Genomic DNA, 24,347 nt, shown 5'->3' on the forward strand with positions numbered 1-24,347 from the left:
CAATAATAAACGAAGCATCAAATAAATCATTAAGGAAATTTATCCGACCGTATCAACACCCCGCTGCAGTATGGTCATGTGTGAGGTGTAGTGAAGGACCTGGAGAGCCTTCCACACACACGAAAAAAAATATAACACAAATAAGAACGGTAACGTTGCTAGCAGTGACTCACCTGACTTGCCGACGCCCTCCGCCCCCAGCACAACAATTCTGAGCCTGGCCAACTGCTGGTACCTGGGGCGTCCCTCCCTTCCTGGGGCCGACGAGGGCACTTTGTCTCTCTCCTCACCACCCTGCACCTTCTCTCCTGTTGGGGCGACACCTGCTCGTTAGATCAGCAAGAATATTATTCTCATGATGGCCACAAAAGTAATGAAATTTATTTGTTTTAATTAATAGTAAATGTGTAACGCATGATCTCTGTGGGTTTAGCGTTTACCCATGAGAATACTGCATGCAAGGAAGGTAAAAATATAATTATGAATGGCCGGTTATTATATTCATGGGGAGGTACCAAACCCATAGGCAGTCATGCAACTATAAATTGCTGGCGATTCGCAGGTTAGATATATGGACAGTTTTTTTGTATTGCATGCAAGAGTACAGGGTGGGTGTGGTTCCCCGGGGCTGAGATGAGGTATAAGGTCAGTATGATGGATAATATAATAAGACGATGGGAAGAACCCCATTATCTGCCTTGGTGATGCTAAGAAGATACGAGTGAAAGCAGTAATATACTTCAAGATGGTAAGTCACAGGGAGGGATTCAGGTCACACGAGACATTTTCTCAAAAATAATGAGTAGTGACTGACTATGTTGTGGTAATTGGTATAAATTGTTGGCTGGACAATTTTTTTGCAGTGAAAAGGTAATACAGTTTACTGACTACTGGAATATAGTTCAATTCAAACATGACCTCTGGCGTAGGGTGGGTGTGTTCGGAGCCTTAAATGATAAAAGTCGAGGAGTCTGTACCTGCAAAACAGTATAATTTCTACATCACAGATGGGACAGGCAGAGATAATCTTGACCTGAAAAACAAATACGGTAATACAGAGAAATATTTTAACTGATTATCTTTTTCGGTTAGAATTATTCAAATATTCTTATTTTTACCTTATACAATTCTCACTCTCGAAGTAAATGTGACCAAAGACAATCTTTTTTTCTAGTTATGTGTCATTATTGTATGTTAATAATTGGTCATATGCCTCCATAGTCTTGAAGATTGTTCCAGATTATGGAGCAAATCTCTCCTTCAGGCTGAGGGACTGACCACCTCAAGATTACGTCTTCAAGAGTGATGGACTGATAACATCATCTTCACATCTGTACTGCTTCTGCTAACTCTTCTGTACTCGACTGAAGAAGCCTACTGTGTAGGCGGAAAGTTTCGGAATAAAGATGCCTAACTGTTGCAAATGTCTTACTTATGAAACTGGTATGTAATACCTGTGGATATTGTATACCATTTTCATAATCATTCTACTACGTCAAGTCGAGACACAGCAAGTCACTGACACACCATACTGAACCCTGACTCTCGGTGCCCACACCACAAATAATGCCCAAATCTGTGCAGTGAGAAGACGGTACTGGAGGTTCTCTGTAGGAGTTGAATCCTGATAATTTTGGTTAAAAAATATTAAATTAGAGTAAGTCTCCAATCTTATAGAAGAAAAATGAAAATCTGTTCCTTCGATAGAATCGAATCTGACTTCCAATCTCACAAGAGCTGTATGGATTTAATACTTCCCCATATGTGTAAAAACTAATTTTCTAATGGAAGCAGGAAAAAGTAGTTCGCAATTACATCAAGTGGACACCTAGTCCAAGACGTTATTTTGTTTTGTATGTTTTTGTCTTTTATTTAAACGAGGTTGTATTTACTTCGTTGCAGTAAATCTCATTATTGTTGAAATGCTCTTGCATTAATTATTATAGGTTATAACAGGGCTATTGTTATTAACTGAAGTGGTAAACTTGTGTGGATCATTCAGTACAGTAGTGGAGGCTCGATCCTCCTTTCTTCCCCTCTTGAGTGTGCATGCATGATTTTTCTTAATCTTAATTGTAATAAAATATATTTATGATACTATACCTCATAAATCTTATCTAAACGTTACCAAATACGGTAGTAATAACGATCTTTTTGATACACCAACATAGGTAGCACGCTAGATCAGTGCCGAGCCGAGGGAATGCTTTACTAGGCTGTCACTCGGCTCTCACAATTTGTACATGTTAGTTTGATCCGTAAACGAATTTTGAATTGATGCTTATTTTAGGAGATACCTGGGTTGTTTTGAAAAATATTTATGTAATGGAAATACACGAATACATGACAATAGCGTTTATCTTTCATACGATCAGCTCTTATACAACTCCAGAATACTGTGCATTTTTTCGCCAATGCGACTGAAAAAAAAATGACATCGACAGTGGAGTAGCATTTATTATAAAGGCGTTTCCACACGCTATTTGATTTTGGATGTACTTATAAATCGCATTTACGAAAAACTGCACTCCATTCTTGAGACGAAATTTGTTTCTCTTACTCTTATTCACAATGTTTTTGTTATTGGTCATTAATATACAGTGTTCTAGTTAGTGACGCTTCTCAATGTTTATTAATGTGTAAGGGAGAAAGAATGAGGAATTGGCATTAACAAGAACATAAATTGGCACAAGTATTTAGTGATAAAAGGTTTTACATTCTTAGTAATTTTACAAATTCTTACATTTTCATGTGTTTTGTACGGCACTGTATTGACAATTATATTACAGATTATGTAGATAAAGCTGTTGTAGTCTTGGTGTTGTACTGACGGAGCTGTTGTGTTCTCATTAGCTGTTGTAGTCTTGGTGTTGTACTGACGGAGCTGCTGTGTTCTCACTAGCTGTTGTAGTCTTGGTGTTGTACTGACGGAGCTGTTGTGTTCTCACTAGCTGTTGTAGTCTTGGTGTTGTACTGACGGAGCTGTTGTGTTCTCACTAGCTGTTGTAGTCTTGGTGTTGTACTGACGGAGCTGTTGTGTTCTCACTAGCTGTTGTAGTCTTGGTGTTGTACTGACGGAGCTGCTGTGTTCTCACTAGCTGTTGTACTTGGTGTTGTACTGACGGAGCTGTTGTGTTCTCACTAGCTGTTGTAGTCTTGGTGTTGTACTGACGGAGCTGTTGTGTTCTCACTAGCTGTTGTAGTCTTGGTGTTGTACTGACGGAGCTGTTGTGTTCTCACTAGCTGTTGTAGTCTTGGTGTTGTACTAGACTTGGACTGCTGTTGTGTTCTCACTAGCTGTTGTAGTCTTGGTGTTGTACTGACGGAGCTGTTGTGTTCTCACTAGCTGTTGTAGTCTTGGTGTTGTACTGACGGAGCTGTTGTGTTCTCACTAGCTGTTGTAGTCTTGGTGTTGTAGACGGAGCTGTTGTGTTCTCACTAGCTGTTGTAGTCTTGGTGTTGTACTGACGGAGCTGTTGTGTTCTCACTAGCTGTTGTAGTCTTGGTGTTGTACTGACGGAGCTGTTGTGTTCTCACTAGCTGTTGTAGTCTTGGTGTTGTACTGACGGAGCTGTTGTGTTCTCACTAGCTGTTGTAGTCTTGGTGTTGTACTGACGGAGCTGTTGTGTTCTCACTAGCTGTTGTAGTCTTGGTGTTGTACTGACGGAGCTGTTGTGTTCTCACTAGCTGTTGTAGTCTTGGTGTTGTACTGACGGAGCTGCTGTGTTCTCACTAGCTGTTGTAGTCTTGGTGTTGTACTGACGGAGCTGCTGTGTTCTCACTAGCTGTTGTGCCTTGGTGTTGTACTGACGGAGCTGTTGTGTTCTCACTAGCTGTTGTGCCTTGGTGTTGTACTGTCGGAGCTGCTGTGTTCTCACTAGCTGTTGTGCCTTGGTGTTGTACTGACGGAGCTGTTGTGTTCTCACTAGCTGTTGTAGTCTTGGTGTTGTACTGACGGAGCTGCTGTGTTCTCACTAGCTGTTGTAGTCTTGGTGTTGTACTGACGGAGCTGCTGTGTTCTCACTAGCTGTTGTAGTCTTGGTGTTGTACTGACGGAGCTGTTGTGTTCTCACTAGCTGTTGTAGTCTTGGTGTTGTACTGACGGAGCTGCTGTGTTCTCACTAGCTGTTGTAGTCTTGGTGTTGTACTGACGGAGCTGTTGTGTTCTCACTAGCTGTTGTAGTCTTGGTGTTGTACTGACGGAGCTGTTGTGTTCTCACTAGCTGTTGTGCCTTGGTGTTGTACTGACGGAGCTGTTGTGTTCTCACTAGCTGTTGTAGTCTTGGTGTTGTACTGACGGAGCTGTTGTGTTCTCACTAGCTGTTGTAGTCTTGGTGTTGTACTGACGGAGCTGTTGTGTTCTCACTAGCTGTTGTAGTCTTGGTGTTGTACTGACGGAGCTGTTGTGTTCTCACTGGCTGTTGTAGTCTTGGTGTTGTACTGACGGAGCTGCTGTGTTCTCACTAGCTGTTGTAGTCTTGGTGTTGTACTGACGGAGCTGTTGTGTTCTCACTAGCTGTTGTAGTCTTGGTGTTGTACTGACGGAGCTGCTGTGTTCTCACTAGCTGTTGTAGTCTTGGTGTTGTACTGACGGAGCTGTTGTGTTCTCACTAGCTGTTGTAGTCTTGGTGTTGTACTGACGGAGCTGTTGTGTTCTCACTAGCTGTTGTAGTCTTGGTGTTGTACTGACGGAGCTGCTGTGTTCTCACTACCATTATTGGTAATTTATTTAAGCAAGGCTCTTGTGAAAATGGACGACTTAAAAAATGTTAACTTTTAGAAAAAGCCCTGAATAGTATCAAAGCGTGTTCTTTTTTAAGTTAAACAATAAACTTTAATGTCAGTCTTAGTGAATTAGTCAAATTGAGGAGCCCAGATAGGAAATGGGAGGTTAGGGTTCCTCGAAAGGCATCAACTCCGTCGTTACGTATGAAAGACGGGTTTAGCGCTTAGTTTCGATAATAATAAAAATAATAATATGTATGAAGACCATTTACTATTTTTTATTTAAGATTTATCTACTGTATGTGGATCATTACAGTTCAAATTCTCTAGTACATCATCATTATTATTATAACCAAGGGGAAGCGCTAAACCCGTAATATTATACAGCGCCTGGGGGGAATGTGGAAGGTATTCAGTCTTAATTCAGGGAACTGGAGGATAGATCCAATTCCCTAGATCAAGAGCTCCTTACCAGCGTCAAGGAACCTTCCTTGAGGGGTCTAGCACACCAACACCAAGAATATCTAAACCGTAAAGTAGAGGTTAAATTACGTATATACACACATAAACTGTATATTTCCTCTGTAATTCTAGTAATTTATCCAACAAACTGGCCTCTAATGCAGTACCATCTTTGCTTAAGTAATACCAGACACGATGACCTTTCTGAGTCTGGCACAGAAACTTTAAAATGAAATAGGAACTGTATTATTATAATGTTTAAATTCTACACTAGCTGGTATGTATATAAAGACAACGGGGAATATGTGATTATGTAATTACTTACCGGACTGGGCCTGTGGCTGATTTCTACACATGATGTTCTTGGGGAAGTTGGGGCATATAATAGTGTCTCCACGAAGACCTTTTCCGATTTTAGAAGCTTATTGTATAGTATTTACTCCTTCAGAATAGTGTATATGTATAGTGTAGGATTGTTCTGCAAGAAGTTGTTTTCCCGCGACTGCCGATTTACAGAGGCAGGAGATTTCAGGGCAGCAGTAAGAAGCAATCTTGGACTAGTTCCTTGGAGCCACTTCCTATTGCTTGGAGTGCGTCTTGAAGGCGCTGTGCAGGTCACCTCTGGGAGCTACTCTACTAGAACTTAGCAGCGTCATACCATCAACCATTACTTACAGAGACTCCCGGAAAGGACCTTACAGATTGCACGAGCGTCGGCGATTAGCACGCACTGGAGATCATTTCCTGTTAGCCTCACTGGGTGTTTATGTTGAGGGCTCAGGAACTGGAGCAGCAACACCCTACCTCTGTGCTGTCTTGCGCTACACTCACGAGGAAGGAGGGAGGCTGTGTGACCATGGATCCTTCATTCCATCACAAGCCTTAATAGTGATAAATTTTAACATATTTTTTTGCAACGTTTTTAATAATATTTGCTTATCTCTGTGCGTTTAATACACTTTAATAAGAGTTTCACTGTATGCGTGCTTGACGATAAAAAAGATAAATGGTGCGTTATTGAATGATAGGGATGTTTGGCATATATTGGGAGGTAGACAGTTGTTGCCGGGTATTGTGCATGAGGCGCCAGGCAGCGGGGCATTTATCTCCTTACCACAAATATTCACCTGCTTCCTTCAGTTTCGTTCAAATATATAACATACTCACATCCCTTCTTTTTAATAACTTAGTTGTTTTTAACTAAACAGCTAAAAACTTAGGAAGATGCGAATCCTCAGTTTCTGGACGTCTCAGAGCTGGTGAGTCTTGATGACGAACCAGTGAAGACGAGCTAGTGAACGTAGAATGAGGAAAAGTAGAGGTGCAGCGTGTGCTTGTGGGGGTACTGGCAGTGTAGTGGCGCCAGCTTGACCGCGGACACCACCAGGTGTGCAGGCAAGTCTATCTCACCTCAACCCAAATTTTTTTTTTTGGAGGGGGGGGCACTGCAAAATATTTTATTTTTTGGGATGTAAATGAATTAACTTTCAGTGTAAACAGAAATAACTACCAATAGGTAAATATAACTAAAGGATATTACCCATTTCTATTTATCTCATACGAAAAAAGTTAGTTGTACATCTTTCCGAAAAATTAGCCTTTACACCAATCTGCCTGTAGCAGATTTTAACAACAATAGCCACTTTAAAACGCTTTTTCTGTTTAGTGAGGAACTAGTGCACAAACCTCAGTTACTTGCTTGAAGGTGCTCTTGCCCGTCCTGTATGACTTGTGACATATATGACTGGAGAACTCATTATGTCTGCTCACGGATTTGGCCTTTGCTAAGTAATGAATTTTATAATTACCGGGGTGCCAGTAGGGATCTCGGGGAAACTTTTAGTAGAGTCTCTTTACATATATCATGGTGGCTTAAATTTATGTGGGATATTTTAACTTGGTGTAACAATATTTGTTTTGTTTATGCTGGAAGTGTTTATTTTTTTTACTTAATTTTACCTTGGGTATCCTTGTGTATTTTGCATATATTTTTATTACCAAGAACGCTGAGTGATCGAACAGGTTCAAGAGCTTCTTCAAATCTCACAGCTTCCTTCCTAGAGTAGTAGTTTAACAGACTTTTTTTTTTTGAAAGTACCGAAATTGGCAATTCAGTATTTAAGTAAAATACAAATTCCGGATAACAAAAGAGGAAAAGTCTCTTCTGAAGACATGTTTGTAATGCTTTGTATGAAGAGCAGAGAAATAGCCAATAGTAATTACTGGTCAAATATGAGCGCAGTGCTTGCGCAGGATTAGGAAGTAAATTTGCTTGAACAAAATGCAATTGATTGGACGAGGGTGATAATAACTGCTGTTCTCATGAATGTTGAGGCCAAGAATATCTGAATAAATTAAACAGATAAAAAGTAAACTCTCGGTGTATATACACAATATATCTTGTTGTATATAAACCGAGAGTACTCTGTATATACACACTGTGCACTCCTGGGTGTGTATGCCATAAGAAATGCGCATCAGGGTATATACCCTGAGGCGCACACCTCCAGGTGTATAAGCCTCTGAAGGTACACACGTCTGGGTGCATATATCCAGAGAGATGCATATGTGTGGGTACATATACACCTCTGAGCGTATATGCCCCAAAAGGTGGACACCTTTGAGGATGGGGGATATACAGCTAGAGATGCCCACCTCTGTATATACCCTACCCCACAAGAGCTTTACCTAACCTCTCTTGTCTTGTATATACCTCAAGTGGCGCAAGCATTGACCAAGTTATTTCAAAGAGTGAAAGTCTTCAACTGCCGTGATAAACACATTCTGCATATAGTTTGCCAACAAAAACAAAAATCACGTAAAGTTTAAACTAATGTTTTTCTATACAATTTATTTATCGCTACTTAAACCAGCTTATTCCGCCAATATTGCCAGAACCCGGAAATGCGAAAAAGCACTTCAGTGTAAACTAAGGGAGGCCAGGCGGTTAGGTGGTCGCCTGCCCAGCTAAGTTTAGCGTGTTAAACTTCCGTTCATTATCATATCATTCACGGTATTTGCTGATACCTCTGGGTGTGTAAACCTCGACAGAGGCTCATATTTCATTTCAACTCACTCCTCTTTCGTAACTGATCTCATTCTTTTTCCTTTGCTCTCGAACAAAGGATTTTCTCCTCCGCCAACTGCAGTCTTCGCTCTTTTACCAGCTCCAGCACCATGGCATCATCAGAAAAATTTTGGGTAATACTCCCGGCTGTTGGTTCTGATTTTCTTCATAGTCCACCCTTTTCTTTTCACAGAGACGTTCACTCTCTTGCTCACAAGCACGTCGGTTTTCGCCGCCTCGTTGCATGTTCCCTTGTGGGATACTACTGTCTCCAACGTAAAGAGAACCTGGAAGGAGTCAGAACTACCTCATTCATCTTCAGGCTACGCCTCTGCATATGACGTGCACCCAAATTTAACTTTGTCTCTGGCAGTGAGAACGGGAAGGACGAGGGACACCCGTTGTTACTTTCATATTAAAAACTGGTTTCCGCCCTAAAGGGAAAGTAGAAGGGACAACAGATGCTACGCCTCCCTCAGCCATTATCCCGTCACTATTCCACTTAGTCATTCCTGTATCAAATCACAAACTGGAAGAGAAGTGACTCGTCTTTGATACAGTAGTCCCTAGTACTCCAGCTACTTTTAAATACTGTTGCAATTTTAACTCCTTTAATTATAATAATAATAATTACTATTATTACAATCAGAACTAAGCCTACAGTTGTCATACAGTGCTGAAGTCCTTTAAAAGGGTTCTAGGAGCTATTATGTATAAAGATTTTGGACGTTCTTATCACGTCAACTAGAAATACAAATTTGAAAAGACACTTGTAGGATGCTTAAGACTTCTTATATTTTGTTACTTGAGGAATGATCGAACAAAAGACCACCAATTTAAAATGTTAAGTGAAATATACTTTTTAAAATTTATTAATATAAAATAATTGTGGCAGTATATAAATGAAAATTACAGGAGTTACATTACTGTCAAAAAATACTATAATCTGCTTTATATAAATGCCATTTAGCATTAGAAAAGTGTGGCAACTTAAGTTAAAGAATTGTTTGATAATGCAAATGGTGGCAGGAAAGTCTTAGTGTAATGTTTGGGACAAGACTGGCTAAGTTAGATAAGATTTGTCAGGAAAGAGGACAGTTGTTTCCTGACGCGGGTCTGTCATTTGATGATCCACCACTGGAGCCTTTGGTCATCTGACAGAGGCCTTCCTCTGGCTTACCTGTCCACCCCTTTAAAAATTACAGTGGATCATTATACAAAACAGGTTAGCTGAGGGCGAGGCCCCTCAAACACTCCGGCTGTTCAGTTGTGCTATGTGCGTGTACTTCATATTAGTATTGAAATTAAAATGCGTGTGTAGAAAAATCCTTCAATTTCGATAATAAAACATGTAATTTATTTAAACATTCGTCGAATAATTAAACTGGCTGTTCACACTTTCGTTCACACTGGGAAAACCAGATGAAATATTACTACTTTAGTCTCTTCTTTACTAAATTATATATTTATAAAAAATGACGTATACAAATGTGAAATTACGAAAGAGACGGACACCTGTATGTGTGTGTGTGTAAGCCGAGAGGTGTGTGCAGGTACCCAGGGGTGTACCCCTGGGTACCTGTACCCTGGGAGACTCACACCCCTGGGTGCATATACCCTGGGAGACCCACACCCCTGCGTGCATATACCCTGGGACACACCCGTGGATGCATATACCCTGGGAGATGCACACCCCTGGGTGCATATACCCTGGGAGATGCACACCCCTGGGTGCATATACCCTGGGAGATGCACACCCCTAGGTGCATATACCCTGGGAGATGCACACCCCTGGGTGTATATACCCTGGGAGATGCACACCCCTAGGTGCATATACCCTGGGAGATGCACACCCCTGGGTGCATATACCCTGGGAGATGTACACCCCTGGGTGTATATACCCTGGGAGATGTACACCCCTGGGTGCATATACCCTGGGAGATGTACACCCCTGAGTGCATATACCCTGGGAGATGCACACCCCTGGGTGCATATACCCTGGAAGATTGTAATAAAGTTGGTAGAATTACCGACAATATGTAAAGTAAAAGGACACAAGTGCAACTAATGTGACATTTTATTGTGGCAACGTTTCGCTCTCCAGGAGCTTTATCAAGCCATTACAAACAATACATGAACACAGAGGGTATATATAGGCTCAGAGTGAGGTGCAATACTAGTGGTAGTGGTGGTAGTAGTAGTAGTAGTATATGCAGCCCTGGGTGCATATACCCTGGGAGATGCACATCCCTGGGTGTATATACCCTGGGAGATGTACACCCCTGGGTGCATATATCCTTGGTGCACATACCTTGGGAAATGCACACTCCTGGGTGCATGCACCCTGGGTGATGCACACCCCTGGGTGCACATACCTTGGGAGATGCACACCCCTGGGTGTACATACCCTGGATGATGCACACCCCTGGGTGTATAAACCCTGGAGCAGGAAGGAGAGTCAGTGTGTTCCTCAATAACGCTGAGGACATTGAGTCAACACCAGCCTAGCTTCCTCCTGTTTCAAGGCTGCCGCCTGCCTGCCTGCCTGCCTGCCTGCCTGCCTGCCTGCCTGCCTGCCTGCCTGCCTGCCTGCCTGCCTGCCTGCCTCTCTCTCAGCTGTTTACACTTTGTTTTTGTGACTCTTTTTGTCTCGTCATGTTCTTTATTTTTTTCCATTGCTTGTAAACTGAAAGATAGTCTTGTATTTGTATATTTAATTCTACCCATATATACAGAATATATACATTAGTATCATTATATACATCGCAGCGTCAGGATGGCGTTTACAAAATTATTGTGATGTTTGTAACAGCTTTGAGTTTTCTTGCGCGTTTGGTATTAATTTTGACCCAGGATGGGACCTCTTACCAGTCTGCTCACACGTACATATTTATCTTAATGCCAGGTGAACAGGGTCATTACTGGTGTAGAGACTTGCTCATAAGTCTCGCCTTGAAAAAGGATCGAACCCGAGACCTTTTACTTGTGCGCCAAACTCTCTGAGCTATGGACAGTTAGAGGTTAAAGGGTATAGATGAGAGACGATACAATCATGCGCTTCATCCACAATTGTGGCTAATATGCGTAGATAAATTACCATTTATTACCTGAATCAAGAATCTTTCTTAAACAATTAATAGAAAACTCAGCGTTATATCGGTATTCTACATACAGCAAGTGTCATTTATGTTTGTATGAATACATGTTTTTGAATACGTTATGCTGCTGCATACAGATTTTTTTTAACGCTTTGCCATCGTAACCAATAACCACCACCAGCCTGTAACACATCAGACCTTTGTTATACCCGCAGGTACCTGTAGTCACTACCAAGGGTTACCGCCTTTTACCCTGTGGTCTGGTCCCAGATCAGGCATCCGTGTTGCCGGCCTGATCGATCAGGCTGTTGGTGCCATTCGCCTTCAGTTCAACGTATACATATCACAGCCTGGTTCATCAGGAACTGCCTTATCATGTTTTCTCTTAAAGACAGCGGTATGTTGGTAATTTCTCCTTATGCACAGTGGTCGTGCGCTGAAGACTCGTGGTCGTCCCCCTCACACTTGTTGAGTTCTCTGAGCATATTCAGCACGCCTCTGTTTTTCATTGGAAGTATCCTGCACCGTCTGCCAAACCTCGTGCTTTAGTAAAGAGTGATTTTGGTGTGCAGGTCCGGGACCAATCCCTCCGTAATCTTTCAGGTGTATGCTATATCTCTGTCGCCTACGTAAGCTACAAATTATTCCTAGACCATTAATTAATTGTCTTGAGTAAGTACTTTCTGATGATAGCTAAGAGTTGAACAGAATTTCTTACCCGACGCAGTCACCCAAATGTCGCCTTAAACGTTACCCTTTGGGGATGCCTAACAAGCCGTTTATTTTTTCTTCCTCTAAGTTTTCTATTTTTTTCGCCCATAACTTAAGAAGGCCTCGTATGATAAGCTTAAAATTTTCAGTGATAGTGTACGGTAATGAGTACTAGATTCTTGGAAAAAATTGGCGTGTGCAGATGCCCTATGACCTAGAATGGCTTAAGTAATTACCAGAATCCTCAGGGGTGTAGCTTCAAAAGTTAAAATAAAATGCCTCCTAATTCGCCAACGGCGGAGAGTCAAGTTGAAGCATGTAGTTATATCTTTATTTCTAGATGTACAAGGTATACAGACCTAATTATGTACAAGGTATACAGACCTAATTGGCATCAGTGACATACTAATATATACAAAGTCCCTTGTTATACCTGGAGTATACCTGGAGAGGATTTCGGGGGCCAACGCCCCCGCGGCCCAGTCTGTGACCAGGCCTCATGGTGGATCAGGACCTGATCAACCAGGATGTTACTGTTGGCCGCACGCAACTTGACTTATGAATCACAGCCCGGCTGGTCAGGTGCCTGTCCAGCGCCTTCTTGAAGACAGCCAGGGGTCTATCGGTAATCCCCCTTGTGTATGCTGAGAGGCAGTTGAACAGTCTTGGGCCCCTGACACCTACTGTGTTGTCTCTTATCGTGCTAGTTGCACCCCTGCTTTTCATTGGGGGGATGTTGCATCGTCTGCCGAGTCTTTTGCTTTCAAAGGGAGCGATTTTCGTGTGAAAGTTCGGTACTAATCCCTCTAGGATTTTCCAAGTGTATATAATCATGTATCTCTCCTGCCTGCGTTCTAGGGAGTACAGGAACTTCAAGCGTTCCCAGTAACTGAGGTGTTTTATCGCAGATATGTGTGCCGTGAAGGTTCTCTGTACATTTTCTATGTCAGCAATTTCACCAGCCTTGAAAGGTGCTGTTAGTGTACAGCAATATTCCAGCACAGACAGAACAAGCGACCTGAAGAGTGTCATCCTGGGCTTAGCATTCCTGGTTTTGAAGGTTCTCATTATCCATCCTCTCATTTTTCCAGCAGAGATCCTCTGACATTATCGCTCCTAGGTATTTTACATTAGTTTTTTTTTTGTTCTATTGAATGGTTGTAATTTGTTTTATACTGGAGTTTACCTGGAGAGAGTTCCGGGGGTCAACGCCCCCGCGGCCCGGTCTGTGACCAGGCCTCCTGGTGGATCAGAGCCTGATCAACCAGGCTGTTACTGCTGGCTGCACGCAAACCAACGTACGAACCACAGCCCGGCTGGTCAGGAACCGACTTTAGGTGCTTGTCCAGTGCCAGCTTGAAGACTGCCAGGGGTCTGTTGGTAATCCCCTTTATATATGCTGGGAGGCAGTTGAACAGTCTCGGGCCCCTGACACTTATTGTATGGTCTCTTAACGTGCTAGTGACACCCCTGCTTTTCATTGGGGGGATGTTGCATCGTCTGGCAAGTCTTTTGCTTTCGTAGTGAGTGATTTTCGTGTGCAAGTTCGGTACTAGTCCCTCTAAAATTTTCCAGGTGTATATAATCATGTATCTCTCCTGCCTGCGTTCCAGGGAATACAGGTTTAGGAACCTCAAGCGCTCCCAGTAATTGAGGTGTTTTATCTCCGTTATGTGTGCCGTGAAGGTTCTCTGTACATTTTCTAGGTCAGCAATTTCACCTGCCTTGAAAGGTGCTGTTAGTGTGCAGCAATATTCCAGCCTAGATAGAACAAGTGACCTGAAGGGTGTCATCATGGGCTTGGCATCCCTAGTTTTGAAGGTTCTCATTATCCATCCTGTCATTTTTCTAGCAGATGCGATTGATACAATGTTATGGTCCTTGAAGGTGAGATCCTCCGACATGATCACTCCCAGGTCTTTGACGTTGGTGTTTCGCTCTATTTTGTGGCCAGAATTTGTTTTGTACTCCGAGTATATCTGAGTAATTGAAATCTCTCATCGTTGAACTTCATATTGTTTTCTGCAGCCCACTGAAACATTTGGTTGATGTCTGCCTGGAGCCTTGCAGTGTCTGCAATGGAAGACACTGTCATGCAGATTCGGGTGTCATCTGCAAAGGAAGACACGGTGCTGTGGTTGACATCCTTGTCTATGTCAGATATGAGGATGAGGAACAAGATGGGAGCGAGTACTGTGCCTTGTGGAACAGAGTCTTTCACCGTAGCCGCCTCAGACTTTACTCTGTTTATTACTACTCTTTGTGTTCTATTTATTAGGAAATTATAGATCCATCTACCAACTTTTCCTGTTATTCCTTTATCACGCATTTTGTGCACTATTACACCATGGTCACATCTGTCAAAGGCTTTTGCAAAGTCTGTGTATATTACATCTGCGTTTTGTTTGTCTTCTAGAGCATCCAGAACCTTCTTATACTGGTCCAGCAGTTGGGACAGGCAGGAGCGACCTGCTCTAAGCCCATGTTACCCTGGGTTGTGTAACTGATGGGTATCTAGATGGGTGGCGATCTTGCTTCTTAGAACCCTTTAAAAGATTTTTATGATATGGGATGTTAGCACTTTCGGTCTGTAGTTCTTTGCTATTGCTTTACTGCCCCCTTTGTGGAGTAGGGCTATGTCTGTTGTTTTTAGCAACTGTGGGACGACTCTTGTGTCCATGCTTCCTCTCCATAAGATGTTAAAAGCACATGATAGGAGCTTCTTGCAGTTCTTGATGAACACGGAGTTCCATGAGTTTGGGCCTGGGGCAGAGAGCATGGGCATGTCATTTATCGCCTTTAAGAAGTCATTTGGCGTCAGGATAATATGAGATCGGTTTGAGTGTACCAAATTCTGTGTCCCTCTCATCAAAAATCATATAAGTCTTTGACTCTCAGTCTGATTAGCAGCTCGCTAAAAACCGAGTCATACTGGGACGTGAGTAGCTCACTCATTTCCAGGTTTTGGTACTCGATCTTTACTGCCAAAACTTCAACTACATCATTTGAGGTGTTTAGTAGTTCCGAGCATATCAGTGACTGTGACGTACAGGCCAAGTGTTCCCCCCCCCCCCCTTTTGCTTGTTCACTCTGTCGCACCTGTATAAGTTATAACCCGGGATCCATATTTCATTGTCAAAGTGATCCTTCATGTGGGTCTCTGTGAGAACCGCAAACACTGCGTTTGACTCTGTAAGCAGTTCACGGATGAAAGGTATTTTGTTGTTCGTTGCTGGCTTTAGACCCTGTATATTTGCAAAGAATGATGAATGTCGTCGTATTGGTGGTATGGGGGAGGTCTTTTTTACCTGGCACTAATATCTATTGTTTTGGAGTGGAGGCCACTGACTGTGATTCCGCTCCAGAAATGATCGGTGTTGGTGTATGATTTCTGTCATTTCCTGCCAGTGCTTTTTCCTTCCTGACGCTAAAAAACCTCTCTCTCTCTGGATCGTTTGTGGTTACCCAGGTTTTCCCATGGTCTGGATGTTCTGTATCTTGTCCCCTTTAGGTGGTGTGCCTGACAATATAAGTTATAGCATTGTCTTCCCTGAACTGAAGAGTGACACATTTCAGGGTGGAAAAGTTTACAGGAAGGACGGTTGCATTTTCCTGTTGTTATATGGGCGCGGCATTTTCTAGGGTAGTCAAAGTTGCACGTCCCATCTGTTTTTCCAGATATTCCATGCCTGCAGATACTTAATGCATATAATTTGCATAGGTCTGATTTCTGTTTGCCTTGGTGTTTCACGACTGCATTCCCTACTGGTGCGTGTTTTTCTGTCTATCTTCAGCACTTATACTAGCAATGGTGCCTTCATCAAAATTTTCTGGTATTTAATCTTCACTATTCCTTGGGGCATCCCCTTGTTTACTATCTCCTGTGGTATTGAAAGTTTGCATTTTGCATGTTTGGATTTTGCATGTCCTTGTCCACATCTGTTTCCTCACTAGAGCTCCTGTCTCCCTCCAGGCCATCAACTTTCATTTCTGTATTCTTACAGTTACTGTCTACCAGGACAGCATCTGCCCCAGGGGTGACAGCACTATCTGGCCCAGGCCTTTTATTTTTCCATCTGTTATAAAATGCTGTCAGGTTTTCTATGAAGGCCGTTTTGATGCTTCCGTCTTTTAATACCAATGTGATTTTTTTCCACAGTTCGTCCTCATTTGCGCATACCCAAAAACACTTACCTGGTTTAATATCTCTTGTAGATGCATCTTGTGCAGATATTCAGGAATCATAAGCCCATTTCGCACAAAAGTTGCATGTAATCCATGCAGAAGCCCGTTTATTGCTATAGTTGCAAGCCACAAAGAGTTTCATGATGTGATTTTTTTTTTGGTTATACTGTATATTCTACTAATAACCTCCTTAAAGTGTAAATCTGTCTGTTTGTATGTGTATCTATTTTTATTTGTACGTGTATGTGTACGAAACAATCTTACCGCTGCTAGCAGTAGCTGTTTGGGTGTTTGATAATGGCGTCAAAGAACCCTGTCAGCTTATGAATCCAGTCAGAGGATACCTTATTTTTCAACGAATCCGGTTGGGTGTTAAGGGCACCTAGAAACTTTGTCAGCTTTTGAATCCGGTCGTTGGTTCACTTAGTTTTGGACGAATCCGGTCAGTGGATCACTTATTTTTGAACGAATCCAGTCTGCGGTCAATGATTTTGGACTAGCTCGTGAAAGGGTTACTGGAATATTATTTAACAAATTAATGTGTGTTCAGTGTTGTGATAGAAACACAGGCCTTATCTCTAGGCTTTATTGAACATAGAATCTTCATAGTACTTCTGCAACAACAAAATATAATGACTAGTAGATCTAATAACGGCTTCTACAGGGATGGTGATGTCTTGCATATGTCAAGAGAAAAGTTATAACTACAGGCCACATATTTAAACTCACCATGTAATCTGCATCACTAATATAGGGATAGAAGAGAAGAGAATCACACACCATGTGTTGGCGCCCATGACACACACCAAACTGTTGTTGTTGTTAAGGGCCCCGAGAGGTGGTGCAGTCTTATCCTGCTGCTGCTCCCCACAGGAGCAGTATCACTACAATCTCCCCATTCTAAAATATCAAAGACAGTAATCTCCCAAACTGTTAGGTGGGCGACGTACACGTCCAGACCTTCGAAGCCCTTGAGCCTCTTCACCAGGCTCAATATTTTCCAGCGGGGTTTGACTAACTGCTGGAGCAGAATCCTCTGTTTCCATAGGGGTAGTCTCAAGGGGCTTTCCAGGAGAAAACGAAGCATCTTTCACATCTATTGGTGTATCTTGAGATTCCACACTAATTGGGATTTCAACTGGGGCTAAATGTCTTGTAGATACTGTAGTCTCTTCACCATTTTGGTAGCGAATGTGGGCGTAATGTGGATTAGCTTGCAGGAGCTCTACCTCTTCCACTAAACTAAAGGATCCGTCTTGTTCATCCTACGGTGACTCTTCAGGAGAACGGGTCCAGGATGACATAACCAAGTGGGCACGGAGGCTCCCATAGAGGAACGACATGAATAGTTGAGGAGTCTTTCATGAGGGGTTGCATTAGTAGCTGTGCACAGCAATGATCTAATAGAGTGAAGAGCATCAGGTAGGACAGTTTGCCAGTGTTGAACAGGTAGATTGCGCGACTTCAATGTCATTGTAACCGCCTTCCATATAGTACCATTGAACCGCTCCACTTGACCATTGCCTTGAGGGTTGTAGCTTGTTGTTCTGCTGCAGGCAATACCTTTGCTAGACAAAAACTCCTGAAGTTCGTTACTCATGAACGAGGATCCCCTGTCTGAATGGATATAAGCTGGCATACCAAGAATAGAGAACAACTGTGAAAGACAACTAATAACAATTGAAGCAGTCATATTTACACAGAGGAATACAAAGGGAAACCTTGAATATTCATCTACTATGTTAAGGAAATACCTATTCTGATTTGTGCTTGGTAGAGGTCCTTTGAAATCTATATTCAGTCTCTCGAAAGGCTGGGTGGATTTTATGAGATGAGTCTTCTCTGGTTGATGAAAGTTTGGCTTGCACTCTGCACATACTCTGCATGCTCTGATCACTTGTCGCACATCTTCCACTGAGTAGGGCATGTTCTTTGATTTGGCAAAATGGTACAGGCGTGTAACTCCTGGGTGACACAAAGCCTTGTGGAGCGCTGAGAGTGATTGCAAATCATGACATGCTGCTCCACAGTGGGACCTAGAGAATGCATCAGGTGAGATGTTCTCTTGACCCGGTCGGTACAGAATATCAAAGTCATAACACGATAGTTCCATCCTCCAGCGTAATATCTTGTCATTCTTTATCCTACTTTTGTGCTTCTTGTCGAACATATACATCACGGACCGTTGGTCAGTCCTTATGGTGAAATGTCTACCAGTTAAATAATGCCTCCAGTGGCGAACTGCTTCTGTGATGGCCTGGGCTTCCTTTTCTACATCAGCGTAACATTTCTCTGATCCTTGAAAAGTTCTCGAAAAGAAGGCTACTGGTCGTCCTGCCTGAGATAAGACTGCAGCAATGGCAATGTCAGATGCATCCATTTCCACTTCGAATGGTAGGGACTTATCAATGGCTTGAACTACTGAGTTTTCAATGTCCTGTTTGAGAGTATGGAAAGCGGCTTCTGCTTCCTTTGTCACAGGAAATGTGGTAGCACTCAATGGGCGGACTTTACTTGAATAGTTGTAGATCCATTGTGAGTAATAAGCAAAGAGACCAAGAGTTCTTCGGAGTGACTTTTTGTCTTGAGGCATTGGAAGTTCCCGTAGAGGTCGTAGTCGTTCAGGGTCTGGGAATATTGAACCTCCTTCCACTACATAACCAAGGATGCTAAGCCTTTTAGTTGAAAAAGTGCACTTTTCCTCATTGTAACTGATATTTTTCTTCTTGGCGGCTTCCGAAAACTTATCAAGGTTTGCATCATGTTCCTCCTGGGTCTTGCCACAAATGGTAACATTATCTAAATACGTGTAAGTTCCCATGAGTTGCTCTTCCTGAATGAGTGAATCCATAATTCGTCGGAAGCAGGCTACCCCATTGGTGACTCCAAAAGGGACTCTGGTAAACTGATATAGGCCATCAATAGCCTGAAACGCTGTGTATGGTTTATCTTCATTCCTTATAGGGACTTGATGATAGGCACTCTGTAGATCAGTTGTGCTAAACACATAGTACTGAGCAATTTTGTTCACTGTATCATCAATTCGAGGTAGAGGGTACCCATCAAGAAGTGTAAATTTGTTGATTGTCTCAGAGTAATCGATAGCCAGTCTCCGTTTCCTATAATCATCTTTAACAACAACAACCTGTGCATGCCAAGGGGAATTACTCGGTTCTATAATACCCTCCTTCAGCAGCCTCTGAGTTTCTTTCTCAATGAACATCCGATCCTCATAAGAATAGCGGCGTGACTTAGCTGATATAGGATGGCAATCCGCGGTAAGATTTGCAAACAGCTTTGGTGGGTCTACCCTTAAAGTGCTAAGTCCACAGACAACAAGAGGAGGCGGTTCACCTCCATATGTTAAGGTGACACTACCATGCAGCTTCTGAAAGTCCTGACCAAGGATAACATCAGAGCACAGTTGTGGCAGAATAGCTAAATGTACATCTTGATAATCCTTTCCATTAACTCTGAGATTTACCTTACAAAACCCTAAGGTCTGAATAGAGAGAGATGTTAATGCCATGGAAACGGTACCTGATGAGTGATGTACAGTCAAGGAGTGGCGTTTAACTAAGTCAAGGTTGATGAAACTCTCTGAGCTGCCACTATCAATAAGACAATCTACTTCTGTTCCTTTGATGAATACTTTCACAACTGCCTTTGAGAGTGAATTTGGAGTAGCCGCAGAAGTCACTGTTGCTAGTGTCGCATGATCACTGGAATGTGTGGAGGCACTAGCTCTTGTTGATGCATTAGCACGACATACTTTAGCAAAGTGACCTTTCTTGTGGCATTTACGGCACATTGCTTCACGAGCAGGACACTTTGGACGTGGATGTCTTGAAAAACCACAAAAGAAACACATCGTACCTGCTGCTGCTGTTACTGAGACAGGTTCCACAGTAACTTCATTGCAAGAGTCTTGGTCAGGAATTGCAGCACTTACCACTCGAGAAGGCTGAGTGGTACTGTATACTTCAGAATTCTTCTGGGCTGAATCTAGAGCTCTTGCCTGGTCAAAGGCAGCGGCTAAGTCGAGAGTTTTATTCTCCAATAAACGCTGCCTTATTATTGGTGATTGCAGGCCACTGATAAAAGCATCCCTGATGGATTCTTCACAATACTGAGCAGCTGTCACTGCTTGGAAGTGACAGTCCTTACCTAAAATTTTCAGTGCTTGAAGGTATTCCTCTAAGGATTCATCAATCTGCTGGCGGCGAGTTGCAAGGCGATAGCGTGCAAAGATTTCATTTGTAGGTTTAATATACTGAGGCTTGACGGTTTTGATAGCATCTTCGTAGGTATTACACTCAGAAATAGCCTCATATATCTTAGGTGACACAAAATTGATGAGCAGACTTAGTTTATCTAGATCTTCTTTAGGAAGGGCTCCCAAGAAGTTTTCGAAAGTCTTAAACCAGTGCTTCCATTCCTGAGCAGCCATTGATAAGCTGGGTTCACAGTCTAGCCTCTCAGGTTTCAGTAAACGCTCCATGTTGTGATGTAGTCTAGTGCAGGATCACCACCAGGTAGCCCAGGATTCTATGTTCAATAAATTGTTGTGATAGAAACACAGGCCTTATCTCTAGGCTTTATTGAACATAGAATCTTCATAGTACTTCTGCAACAACAAAATATAATGACTAGTACATCTAATAACGGCTTCTACAGGGATGGTGATGTCTTGCATATGTCAAGATACAGGCCACATATTTAAACTCACCATGTAATCTGCATCACTAATATAGGGATAGAAGAGAAGAGAATCACACACCATGTGTTGGCGCCCATGACACACACCATGTGTTGGCGCCCATGACACACACCAAACTGTTGTTGTTGTTAAGGGCCCCGAGAGGTGGTGCAGTATTATCCTGCTGATGCTCTCCACAGGAGCAGTATCACTACATTCAGTTTGATACAAAAAGGATAACTTGCGTGTTGAAGAAACCGGTGTTATGCAGTACATTTCGGGCAAATTAGGTCAGTTTTGTTCCAGGATGCGACCCACACCAGTCGACTAGCACCCAGGTACCCAAGATGAACCATTTTACTGATAGGTGAACAAGGATAACAGGTGTAAGGAAACACGCCTAGTGTTTTCACTCTTCCCGGGAATTGAACCCGGACCCTCAACATGTGAAGCGAGAGCTTTGCCTACCAGGCCACGAGCCACCTTAACTGTATGTGAAAATACACTTATGTACAGTTCAGTACATTTATCAGAGGAAACATATCGCCACGAGTGGCTTCTCCCTTCCTAATACAGATATAAGAACATAAGAAAGGAGGAACACTGGAGTAGGCCTGTTGGCCCATACTGGGCAGGTCCTTCGCAAATCCAATCCATTAACAGAATATTTGCCCAACCCATTTTCAACGCTACCCAGACAATAAGCTTTGATAAATCTATTTACTCATGTGCAAGTCCCACTCAAATCCAACCCCTCTCACTCGTGTATTTATCCAACCTAAACTTGAAGCTACCCAAGGTTTTAGCTTCAATGACCGTACTAGGCAGAGTGTTCCACTCATTAGCTACCCTATTTCTAAATCAATACTTTCCTATATCCTTTCTAAATCTAAAATTATTTAATTTGAATCCATTATTTCAGGTTCTATCTTCGAAGGATATCCTCAAGACTTTTATTTATATCCCCTTAATATAATAATAATATCCTTATTTCTACAAGTACAAGGTATACAGCCCTAGCTGACATCAATGGCATACTACTATATAGAAAGCATCTTGTTATGCTGAACATTTCGGGCAAATAAGGTCAGTTTTGTCCTAGGATGCAACCCACACCAATCGACCATTACCCAGGTACCCATTTTATACTGATGGGTGAGCATGGACAGCAGGTCATATGGGAACACGTCCCTAATAGTATTTTCCAGCCGTACCAGAGATTCGATCTCCGGACCTCAACGTGTAAGCCGAGTGCGCTAGCGATCGAGGTATGGGATGCCCATCTTCCACTTACACTTGGATCATGTCTCCTCGCATTCTTCTTCTTGCAAGTGAATGTAATTTAAGGGACTTCAAACTTTCTTCATACGAAAGATTTCTGTTGCTATGTATTAATTTTGTCATTCTTCGCTGAATGTTTTCTAATGAATTTATATCCAGATTGACAGTCACCAACATTGCCGAGTGATCGCCTGAAGGCTTAATTGTTAATACAGTCTCACACCCACACAGTACAGTCACACGTGTACACAAGGATACATACACTGCACATATGTATAGACACATGAGTCAGTTTATTCAGATACAGTACAAAACAAATTCTGGCCACAAAATAGAGCGAAACACCAACGTCAAAGACCTGGGAGTGATTATGTCGGAGGATCTCACCTTCAAGGACCATAACATTGTATCAATCGCATCTGCTAGAAAAATGACAGGATGGATAATGAGAACCTTCAAAACTAGGGAGGCCAAGCCCATGATGACACTCTTCAGGTCACTTGTTCTATCTAGGCTGGAATATTGCTGCACTCTAACAGCACCTTTCAAGGCAGGTGAAATTGCCGACCTAGAAAATGTACAGAGAACTTTCACGGCACGCATAACGGAGATAAAACACCTCAATTACTGGGAGCGCTTGAGGTTTCTAAACCTGTATTCCCTGGAACGCAGGAGGGAGAGATACATGATTATATACACCTGGAAAATCCTAGAGGGACTAGTACCGAACTTGCACACGAAAATCACTCACTACGAAAGCAAAAGACTTGGCAGACGATGCACCATCCCCCCAATGAAAAGCAGGGGTGTCACTAGCACGTTAAGAGACCATACAATAAGTGTCAGGGGCCCGAGACTGTTCAACTGCCTCCCAGCACACATAAGGGGGATTACCAACAGACCCCTGGCAGTCTTCAAGCTGGCACTGGACAAGCACCTAAAGTCAGTTCCTGATCAGCCGGGCTGTGGCTCGTACGTTGGTTTGCGTGCAGCCAGCAGCAACAGCCTGGTTGATCAGGGGCTGATCCACCAGGAGGCCTGGTCACAGACCGGGCCGCGGGGGCGTTGACCCCCGAAACTCTCTCCAGGCTGGCGGGCTTGGGGGAGGAACGTAACGTAACAGGTACACATAAATACAGTTACATAAATTATCATAGCACCATATATGTAGACTACCTAGGTTAACCCCAAAAATTAGACAAATTGACTTGGGGTCCTCGACATGTATAGACATGCATACATATGCCACGGTGTTCTGTGGCTCGGTTGGCAATGCACTCACCTCAAATCCGAGTGTTCGTGGTTCAGTCCCCGGCATGGGTGGAAACATTGGGCATGTTTCCTTATACCTGTTGCCCCTGTTCATCTTGCAGTAAGTAGGTACCTGGGTGTTAGTTGACTGGTGTGGGTCGCATCCTGGGGAACAAGACTGAATGACCACACTGTAAATAAGACAGTCTTCGATGACACATTAAGATTAAGAGTGTATTTCTGCATGATACGATGTTTGTACAGAGGTGAATGACATTTAAGTGTACATGCAAAAAGCCTCTTAATATGCAGAACATTTCGGGCAAATCCTGGGTAGCTAACCCTCCGGGGTTAAAAATCGGAACAAATCTTGCCATAACATTTTCCCCCGGGCTCCGTGGAAGTAGAACCTCCTTGTGGGTTTAGCGCTTAGCTATGATTATAATAATAGTGGAAGTAGGACTTGATACAGGATAAGATTTGGTGGCCCTCAACCCCCCCAACACCACGCAATGTGCAACTTGGAGAACTGAGAGCTCGGCCGGCATTGGTGGAGTGTGGACGCGTCTTCTGAAGGTTCCTCAGTTCTTTATTGGTGGTGTAGGCCCTGTTTAGACTCTGCTTCACATTCTTTCTTTTCTTGTGTGCTTGAGTTGTCATTGTCTTCTCCATCAGGCGGTGTTGTGTGGCCCATTTATGGGGGGTTCGACTGAGATGTCGTTCGCCCCCATAGGGAGGGACCCCCCTCCTGTCTCTACTCAGTTGACAACTGTTTCACTACCGTCGGACCAAGATATGGCTAGTGTGCCCCCTACTGGGATAAACGAACGGGCCCTTGAGGTTGACGACAGTGCCAGGCCCCTGTCTA

General features: G+C 42.9%; 2 protein-coding genes across 2 annotated transcripts in view; one reads left to right on the forward strand and one right to left on the reverse strand.

Moving 5' to 3' along the window:
• Window positions 1-6,032, reverse strand: part of LOC128688851 (ras-related and estrogen-regulated growth inhibitor-like) — a 28,764-nt gene extending 22,732 nt beyond the window's left edge. The window contains exons 1-2 of the mRNA XM_053776853.2: window positions 5,513-6,032; window positions 174-308 (exon numbers count right to left, since the gene is read on the reverse strand). Of these exons, the coding sequence (XP_053632828.1) occupies window positions 174-308; window positions 5,513-5,543 (166 nt within the window). The 5' untranslated portion in view covers window positions 5,544-6,032. The remainder of the gene's footprint in view (window positions 1-173; window positions 309-5,512) is intronic.
• A 470-nt stretch (window positions 6,033-6,502) lies between these two features.
• LOC128688849 (probable enoyl-CoA hydratase, mitochondrial) overlaps window positions 6,503-24,347 on the forward strand; it is an 83,623-nt gene continuing 65,778 nt past the window's right edge. The window contains exon 1 of the mRNA XM_070085418.1: window positions 6,503-6,582. The gene's annotated coding sequence lies outside the window, so the exon portion shown is untranslated. The remainder of the gene's footprint in view (window positions 6,583-24,347) is intronic.

This window comes from Cherax quadricarinatus, chromosome 16, assembly GCF_038502225.1.
Source record: "Cherax quadricarinatus isolate ZL_2023a chromosome 16, ASM3850222v1, whole genome shotgun sequence".
Lineage (NCBI taxonomy): Eukaryota > Metazoa > Arthropoda > Malacostraca > Decapoda > Parastacidae > Cherax > Cherax quadricarinatus.